The following is a 10,148-nucleotide window of genomic DNA, read 5'->3' on the forward strand; positions in this document are numbered from 1 at the left end:
GGTTCAAACTACTCATTTCTTTTCATGCTCTGGAAAGAAAACCTGACTTGGAACTTAAGTCAGGCACCCTCTGTAGGTAGACTCAGGGTGAAATTCCTAACTGCACCACTGTTTAGTTCTTTGAATGGTAGGTACCTAAAAACCAAATGTTGCCACTGGTGCATAAATCCATTGATGGTGAAGCAGTCAAGGACTGTGCCTATCCATCCTGTCCACAAACAGTGGACATTTCTCCTCAGAATTTAACTGCAAGAAAGGAAACCCAAGATAATTTCTTTGGTTGCTTCCTTAGTTCTAGAAGAAAATGAACCTATTTTTTCTCTAAAGGAGAATTTATCTATTTTTTAGAAAACACTTCACTTTCTGGACCTCCACCTGAATTCTCCTGGTGCAGAGGCAGCAGCTTCCCATTGCTCTCCTGCAGATGTGTCCCAGCTGTTTGTGCAAAGACTGACTTTTGGGCACCAAATGGGCCAACTTTGATAGTGGTCTGCCAAGAGTTCAGACAGTTTCTGTCTCTGCCAGATCAGCGTGAGTTTCCCAGGTCTGCTAAGAACTGGGCTGAATTAGCATGAGATACCAAGGGTGAAGTTTTTTGCTGTTGCCTGAAGGCCAAATAAAAGACTTTGTGCAGCTTAATCTCACTTAGTTATATTTAGGTTAGTTTACACTACAGGATTCAGTGAAGTTGGTTGGGTGTACATAAGCCTGGAGCGAGTTTCTCTGTTCAAAGCATGCAAGACCAAACTGTGCCTGCCCCTGCTTTGGCACTGCACTGGGTCTGCTAGTCAGTGATGGGTGGTAATCTATGAGACTGTCTGGAAGAGATGAAAGCCCTTCTATTTTTACTGGACACTGCTGCCACTATGGGAAAAAAAAGGAAGACATTTTGCCACAATGGAGGCAGTAGCAGACAAGTGTGGAGTCTGATCCTCTGCTCTGGCATGCCAGACCTCCTTGCCTGAGTTTTTCAGCTGTGATCAGCCACCTGTGAGATTCCTTTCTGAAGGGCCCCCTGCCATCCACTGACATTTGACATTTCCAGCATCCAAGTACAACTGTTGCAACTGCCATATGTCTGAAGTAAATGACAACGAAACTGGAAGTTTGCTTTGGAAATTGGAATCTCCTCTTGGTGCTACTGAGCAGTAAAATGACCTGGCATTTGAGCAATGGGAGGGAAGTCGGGCTGGTGTAGTAACATGACACATAAATGGACATTATTTTCCATGGGCTCTTGCTGGCTACCTGTAAGGAATGTGTTTTATCTTCAGGGCCCCTGGGAAGAGTTTGCGTGGGCAACAAAATGTGCATTTGATGTTTGATTCATGTTTGAAAAGTAGAAAGTTACTCTTCTTTGGCAACAGCTATACCTAAATCTTTTCAAGCCCATCTAACTAATCTTGAGGGTGCATTGACTTGTGGGTAAGAAAACAAGACTATGATTGCTCTAAGTCAGGAGGCTCTGTTTCCTGTGAATTTGTGTCTGTAAGCTCTAGCTGAAGATTCACCAGTATCACAACATGTGTGTATTTGCACATTACCTTGTTCTTCAGACAGGGCACAGATATGCTTTGTCCCTTCTGTCCTGTCACACGTTTCCACAAAACTTGCAGGAGTATAACTATTTTCTATAGACCTCAGCTACAGCACATTAAGTTCAGCTGAAACTAGCTAATGGGTTTATAACTTGTTAAATTACAGGGACAGATATGCCACACACACACACACACACACACACACAATAGTGACAAAAAGCTGTTTTCCTTACAAAACCAGGGGGACATACTTACTGTAATTGTTACTTTCACTTTAATAGTAGATGGATGTACCAAAGTCACCATTGTGCCAGGTAGGAGAAAGGAGACTATTTCATCAATTTCATATAAAATAGGTTTATTTTTAACTCTGGTAAGTTCAGTCATTACACCCCAAAAGTGAATTGTCTGGACTGAAGAGTCCATCCTATCCTCTATAAACTTTAGGGTGTGACCTCCAACCTAGGGAGAGGTTGTTGCTTAATAGCCTGTTACTTATTTATGTCTTTACCAGTCACAGTAATGAGTCTGTAAGCAGAAATAATAGTAATCAAAAAAAGTTAAACTGGATTTAGTCCCCATTGAACCAAATGATATGTCTCTCTAATATGCAATGCAGACATGCCCAAATGGTGAGGATGGTATTTAATATTCCTTTAGTTGGTGCTGGGGCCTACCCCCTTATTTTTTAAAATTCTTTTCTTTTTCTTTTTTTTTTTTTCTGTCAGTGTATCCTTTTGCATCAGAAACAGAACTTGCATTTAAAGTGTATGCATTCACCACTGATGCTTTCCTCTTTTTCGTCTCCTTGCAGGGCCCCAGGGTTGCTGCCCTATGAGCCTTTCACAATGGTGGCAGTAAAAATGCTGAAGGAGGAAGCATCTGCAGACATGCAGGCCGACTTTCAGAGGGAAGCAGCTCTCATGGCAGAGTTTGACAATCCAAATATTGTCAAGCTTTTAGGTATCTCAGTGAGGCACCCATGTACAGGGTGCCACCTTCTGCAAATCTGCTGTGGGGCTATTGGTGGTGCAAGTGACTGCAGCTAAATGCAAGTGGTAGTGCAGGAGAAAATTCCTCCTGCAAAGACCTGACGTTTTCTATGTGCCATTGTATGCTCTGCTAAATTGTCCACCAAAACGAGGCTCAAAATGTGGGTCTGATGCTCCTATCTTAACAGGATGGTGAATCACATTAAACTCTCCTCATGCTGCATTTAGTATTCTGTTAGCGATCTTGCTGCCTAGCTCTGCTTCCACTTCAGTAACATTGACACAGATGTCTTACAGTGAAGACATGAACTTCCTGGAGCTGTGATTTATTTTGTGGGTACTTAAAAAACACAGGCACCAGTCTTGTTAGCTTTATGGGTCCCATACTATTGTGATGTCTGAACATTCACCACCATTAAAAAAACAGAATTAAACAAATGAACAAAAAAAGCCAACCACAAAAATGGTCCTTTCCCCTTCCCCTTTTCCTTCCCCTTCCCTTTCCCTTCTCATCTGAAAGGAACCTTGCTTTATTGTTTTCTTTTAGAAAGTCTTGATGTTGCAGCTTGGCAAATATGGTATTCTTCTGTGAAGAAAGCTGTGGACCAAATTTTCTTTCAGTAAATTGCCATTTTTGTTGGAAGTAGATGCTGCTGGCCACCTTCACCTGGCAATCCTGCTCTAAGTTGTTGTATGCAGATCTCATACCTGTGAGCAAGTAGCTGAGATCTTAATTTATTTCAGTAATTTCGAATTAGATAAACCACAGTTTTGGGAAATCTGGGTTGATACAGGTAGTTAGGCTACAGAAAAAAAAAGTCAGGAAATGCCTCAAACTCAAATAAACTTTGTGTTTATTGTCAACATGTTTTAGGTCAGGAAAGGGCAAAGGTACAGGAACAAACTAGTGGCACTTTATGGGGCTGTGGAGAAAACAGCCACATTGTTGAAGGCCGCTTAGATGGTAAATCTCTCTCATGCTTGTCAGATCCTGATATCATCGCATTGGGAATAGATATCTATTTATCTTCAAAGATATAAATGTTATGCTATCAGCCAGAATTTCTGATTTCAAAGTAAGTTGAATCACCAGTTGCTAAGTGATGGCCTTAAGGAAGCAAAACACATACATTTTAAATGTTGGCTTTTGCTCATTGGCAATTTAGTGAGAGGCACACAAATATTTTTACCATATCACTGTATTCTCAGTAACGTTAGTGGAAGTGTGGTCTTTTACTGAAGCTGGCCTACCAATAAAGCTCATGTAAAACCAAGCATGTGCCCTTCAGTGGGACTAGGTTCTGCATCTATCAGATATGGAAAATGTCTCCTTTTTGATGTCTGCTTTTTCTTTGTCTTTCTTTAATTTTTGAGTCTCTTTCATGCCAAAAGTAATTTCTGCAACTGACATTTTTTCCATGAGCTATTTAAAAAAAAGAGAAAAATCCAGAAGAGGTTGTAGTGGAAGTTTCTTTGCATTTCACTGAATCCTTGAACATGCCTCTTGTGATTACTTTTGAAGTCTTTCTGCATATGTATTGCATCTATGTGTTAGTATTAGTACTAATTATAATAATTAGTACAATAATGACAACAAATAAAAGAATTAAAAAATAACATGATTAGAACTATAAAGGTTACTTCCTGAAAATATGCCCTTTCAGTTGCACCTGGGAAGAGGAAATATTTCTGTTAATGCTAACTTAAGCACAATCTGGCTCTTAATTAAATATAGCTCCAAAAGTGTATATTTTTCCTGGGATGTCCAGACAAATCAGTCAAGTGCATGATTGGTTAACATTTCCCACAGAGCTCAGCATTAGACCCCTTGTGAAGGAGATTCAAAGAGAGAGCACGCATGATGGATGCATGCAGACTTGATGGTATTTGCATGATTACCTTTTTTTCCTGGCTCTTCTTGCACTGTTGAAAGTCTCCCTTTCGTGTAAGCATTTTTGGAACTTTTGGGTTTTGCACGGCGAAACTCTCTTTGCTACCCAAGTGACCTGTGTGGTGCATCTATCCTCTTCCAGGTGTGTGTGCTGTTGGGAAACCGATGTGCCTGCTGTTCGAGTACATGGCCTACGGGGATCTAAATGAGTACCTGCGTGATCGCTCGCCCCGCAACCTCTGCAGCCTGGTACACAGCAGTCTGGACACAAGGATTCGCCTCCCTAACCCCTTGGCACTGTGCTGCACCAACCAGCTCTGCATTGCCAAGCAGGTTGCTGCTGGCATGGCATACCTCTCTGAGCGCAAATTTGTGCACCGAGATTTGGCCACCAGGAACTGTCTGGTGGGGGAGAACATGGTGGTCAAAATTGCCGATTTTGGTCTTTCAAGGAACATGTATTCAGCTGACTATTACAAAGCAAACGAGAATGATGCCATCCCCATCCGCTGGATGCCTCCCGAGTCCATTTTCTACAACCGCTACACCACAGAATCTGATGTATGGGCCTATGGAGTGGTGCTGTGGGAGATCTTCTCCTATGGCATGCAGCCCTACTATGGGATGGCTCATGAAGAGGTCATCTACTACGTGAGGGATGGGAATGTCCTCTCCTGCCCAGACAATTGTCCCCTGGAGCTCTACAACCTGATGCGTCTCTGCTGGAGCAAGCTGCCTGCTGACCGGCCGAGCTTTGCTAGCATCCACCGCATCTTGGAGCGCATGTACGAGAGGGCTGTGGCCAACATGTCGGTCTGACGGGTGTGTTTTCTTGCACTTCCTTCCTTGTCTCCTGTGTCAACCTATCCAGAGTGACTTGGACCAGCCCATGAGCTCCTGAGTGATGGTGGCTTCACACAAATCCCACTTCAGGGGAAAAGAAACAGCTCGTTCCTCTACCAAGCAAGAGGTGAACTGCTTCCCCTTAGGCACCTCCCTGGGTGGGACTGTACCTCGAAAACAACGGGGCTGACCTCTGGCCACCAAGCCAAGACTCCTTACGTTGGTGAAGGTGTACCTATATTAACCATTTCCAGGAGCACAGAGTTCCCCGGGAAAGCCAACCAATGTTTCAATGGTGACGCTTCCCTTCCTAGTGGGTCTGTCCATGTCTTTCTGCATCTATGCTCTGGGCTTTTGCCTTTTTCTTCCCTTCCTCATATGTTTTCAAGTATGGTTTAAAAAAAGATTGCAGAATTCAATCTTATTTTGGGGATATGTTTATTATTTTATTTTTGCATACTGTTTACTATTTTGTTTTTGCATACTTATCCTTTTCCAGAAAAAGGATGTTTCTGAAGCCATAGGCCCCTTTCTTCTTCCTTTTAGCTTTCACCTTCTCGCATGACAATAGCACTCATAGAGTCAAAACAGGAACCTGCAGAACCACTGGCAGCCACCTGCATCTCATATTACACAGACGGGCAAACTCCTGTCAAGCGTGAATCCTTCCATTTTCAAAAGTGGGAATCCACAGTGAGGTTCATTTAACCTTTGTTAAGGTCTCGTCCAAAAGCTTTCCTTAAGCATTACATCCCATCTTTCTTGCCTTCCTCTGCAGCAACGAGGCCATTTGATGGCAAGGGAGAAATTCATCCCAAAGACCTGGTCCTGCACCTCATATGTGTCTGATGTGTATTTGTTTGCCTCTACAGGCAGTATGGTCCTCAATGTGCAAAAAGCATGGAGCAACGCAGGCCCTCTTGCAGAAATGTGGCAGATTATGTTATTTCTCTCCTTTTCCTTTTCAATCTTTGCCTTCTATTTGTGGTTTTCTTTTCCTGACAGCAGCACCTAAGTCCCACTACAATGTTTGCTGGCCACCCTTCCTGTGCTACAGCTTAGAGGCACAGAAATAAGGAAGGTGGACATCTGTCATTAATGGTCTTCAGAGACAACCAGCCAGTTAGGAGAAGACGGAAAAAATGGGAGTTCACACTCCACCCAAGAAGTTTTGCAGACTGTTCATCTGCAGGGCAAAGATGAGACTGACTCAGTTACACATAGTCTGCAGCCAACCTCCAAACACCAAATGTTGTTTCTTTGCTAAAAGTTCTTCAAATTGTAATTCATACTTTAGTGCCAGAGAAAATTGTATTCCTCTGAGTACAGGTTTTACCCTTTAGCTCCTTGAGGAGTGAAGAGCAGTTGTCCCAGAGCCTCATTGCTGATACAAAATAAAGCCCAAGGCAGGGATGTGCATTATGACTGCAGAGCAGGAGCACCATTGAATAAGAGTTCAGTGTGGCTTCTGTAATGGTGACATGCTGTTTGAGTCTATCCAAAAAGCAGTGCAGAGGAGCCATCTCTGGGATTACCCAGTAGCCTTGGTTTCTGAAAGGTAAGCTTAAAAATCTTTGCTAACTATTATTAGCAACAAAACTGGAAAGAATGTAGCCTCCTCGGCTGCTCTCCTGGTTGTTTCCTTCTTTTTTACCCTTTCTAAATAACCATATTCGTGCTGGTCGTGGCCATAAGAGCATAAGTTTAATATTTTCAGACCACTGGTGTCAATTTCACTCAGAGCAAAGACCTTGCAAATACCCAAGACAGTGGGAAGAAAGAGGACTTCTGGGCTGCAAAATACTGATGTACTAAAAGAGCCTGGATGTTTGCACAGTGAGCAGAAAATGACCAGTGCTGTCTTACTCATTTAGCAGTCCTACCATCATGCTACTGTGACAAAACAGTTTACTGAGGTTTGGATGGTAAAAACAAATAATCTCGAAGACACCTAAACCCTAGGTTTAAATAAAATAGTACTGGAGTTCATTATGTAGCTCCTGTTGTCACAGTATGACCACCTCACAGTGCTCAGCATTAAATGCTGTTAGGCTGTATTAGCTACCTTTCTACCCTCCCCATTCTGAGGAGGAAGGAGTGAGGAGGCAGGTCTGGAGTGATGGGGGGTGAGTCCATCCCCAGCTGAGTGGAGGTGCCTGCAGCGTCTGCCAAGCTGAGACCTAGTTTGTAGCCCAGCATCTGCTCCATCTCTGTAAGGAAGGGTGCGCATTAGAGATCCTTTCAGTGCTTGAGACGAGCAGACATTCAGTCACTCTCTTCAGAGAGGGCAGGGTCAGATCTTGTGTGTGGATCATGGTGTGAGTCCAGGTACCTAGGACCTTCTCCTGATCTGGAATGATTCTTGCACTAAGCAAAGGGCATGGTAACAGATTGCAAAACCTGCACCACGTGCTAATGTATACAAACACAGCCTTCTGCAGTATGGAGGACAGCCTGCCTTTCTGCCTTCTACAATCCCAGTGCTGACTTCAATCATTCACTCTCTGTTTCTCCCAGTGAGAGGACTTTGAAACCACAATCACAGTTGTCTTCTTGTTAGATTCTGTAATGTCACATGCTTGGAAGTTTCCCTCACCTTCTTTGTAAAAAAAGGACTCACACAAATGTGGAAGGATAGTCCTTTTCGTCATATTTTCCTAAGCCCAAACCCTTATCACAGTGATCCCATATTCAGAACAACAGTGGAAAATTTGGTTTTCCTCATCCAGCATTCCAGCCTTTGCATTATAAGCAGGCACAGAAGTGTGTGATAGTCAGTGACTGCAGGTCAGGATGAAAAATGCTCCCTGCGTTGCAAGAGGAAAGAGATCAAGACAGTCTGAGAGGCTCTCAGCAACATGCTCTCCAAGGATGGTAACTGTTTCTGCGTGCCAATCCAGCAGGAGGGTTTAGCACCTAAATGGTGGTGTCCTTTGAGGATTAAATGATAGGCAGAACTTCTGCTGCCTTGGCATGTAGCTGGATTTTATTGTTTCCTCCTGCTGTACATTTTTTAGCTTGCTAAAAGCTAGAGGTTGAACTGGTTTCACAAATTTCTTTCACAAATATTTTTTCTTCTCCTTTTGTTTAAGACTTCTGCTGTCTTCACTGTGTGTTATACAGTGTGCTACTCTGGATTCTTCCAGACTTTCTGTACCACTATCACATAACACAAATAATTTTGAATGAGAGTAAACAAAGGGATTATGGGAGAGTAGAAGAGAAAGGAAAATCTGTTACTCAAACAGTTGTTTGGAAGCAAAAATATTTTGCTTCTATAATTTAGATTTATAATTCATGCAGATAAAGAGAATGAACAAAATATGGACATTTTTGTGTTAATTCTTGAACATGCTTGTGCTGCAGCTTAGAGCACTTTTCTACATCTAGCCCTGCCAGGACTGGCCCAAAAAATATGAAATGCTTAATGAATTTGCATGTTACTCTTGTGCAAGGGCCATGTCAATATACTAATTTAAAATGAATGTTTTTGGTGCTTCGGTTCCCGTTCTCACTGATGCCAGAGGGAGCCTTGCAGTCAGTGGCACTTGATGAGAACCCCGAGAAGAAGAGGATTTGCAGCCCATTTGAGGAACCCATTCCCTCTACAAGTGTGTTTGCAGCACATACACATACACATATACAGCTCGTCTCATTTCCCCAAGGGTACATACCAGTTACTATTCTGTAATTGTATGTTATACATTTTATGAATAATTGCTTTGAAAGACGTCCCCAGCAGAGATGAACATTTCTCATCTCAACTTGTGTAACTCATGTGTGCAATATTTTATAAAATAAAGAGGTATCAAAAAGGATAATACTAATTCTGTTCTCTCTGTTCTCTACCTCCTTCAGCATGGTTTTGTTTTGCTTTGTTTTGTTTTCTGAAAATGGATGCATTTAATTTTACTAAAATATCCTTGTTATAGCTTTAATATCACAGTGGTTATACTTCAGACAATCGCAGTAATAAGTCAACTTCTGTGTGCTCAAAGGCATGTTTTTTTGATGGGTTAAACTGTGTGCTGTAGGAACACATTAAGAGACTTCACATTCTGAAAAGTCTGATCAAGGGAGAAAGGGAAAGGAGAACGTTTTTACAGCAGTGTGAGTTGGAGTCCCTTGACTACTTTCCCTATGTGAAAGATGTCTCACATAGGTGGGAATGACATATGGTTCCCTCCCAATATCTGCTGATATTTGTGCCTGGATTCTGATCTCACACCTAAATGTGCAGGGAATTAAAATGTGATATAAAGTCAAAAGGGAATTGAGTTTGTTCTCTGTAGAAAACAGCTAAGAAGAGTTTCCTACTGATGGGTTTATTGAAAAGGTATATTCTGCAAGTGATTCTCTCAAACATGAACTGACTCACTAAGTCTATGGGAATTCAAAATATTTTAAAATTAATTGCAGATATTTAACAATCAGAAATGGAGAATAAAACCAAAGTTTCCGACTACAATTAACCAGGCAAACCATGAAGTAGTCTTCCTTTTTTTCTTTTTCCAAATACATTATAAAGTGTTTTCTGCAAATCTTCTTACTAGAAATCCTAGAAAAAAAGTGCTTTGTTAATTTTGTCCTCACTGAGAAAGTCAATACTTAACTAGGAAAAGAGTTACTTCTTTACCCTTTCAATCATATTGAATGATATTAGAAGGGTTGACTGTTACATGCCAAGCTTTTTCAAGGCACAAGGAGAAGTGGTACCCTCATTTCCTATCAGAAAATGAAGTGGTTTTTGAGTCTGTAGAGAAACATTTTTTTAGCCTGGCTAACAGTTTGATCCTATGATAGAACCTGTTGTCTTCAGCAGTACAATCTCTGCCAGGCTTCCCTCCCTTGTAACCCCCTCTAAGGTCACCTAAACCAGACAGC

The 10,148-nt window shown here is 42.0% G+C and overlaps 1 protein-coding gene across 1 annotated transcript in view; it reads left to right on the forward strand.

Moving 5' to 3' along the window:
• Positions 1-5,528, forward strand: part of MUSK (muscle associated receptor tyrosine kinase) — a 53,575-nt gene extending 48,047 nt beyond the window's left edge. The window contains exons 16-17 of the mRNA XM_017816363.1: positions 2,353-2,501; positions 4,564-5,528. Of these exons, the coding sequence (XP_017671852.1) occupies positions 2,353-2,501; positions 4,564-5,240 (826 nt within the window). The 3' untranslated portion in view covers positions 5,241-5,528. The remainder of the gene's footprint in view (positions 1-2,352; positions 2,502-4,563) is intronic.
• Positions 5,529-10,148: the final 4,620 nt, after the last annotated feature.

This window comes from Lepidothrix coronata, unplaced genomic scaffold, assembly GCF_001604755.1.
Source record: "Lepidothrix coronata isolate B3197 unplaced genomic scaffold, Lepidothrix_coronata-1.0 Scaffold55, whole genome shotgun sequence".
Classification (NCBI taxonomy): Eukaryota; Metazoa; Chordata; class Aves; order Passeriformes; family Pipridae; genus Lepidothrix; species Lepidothrix coronata.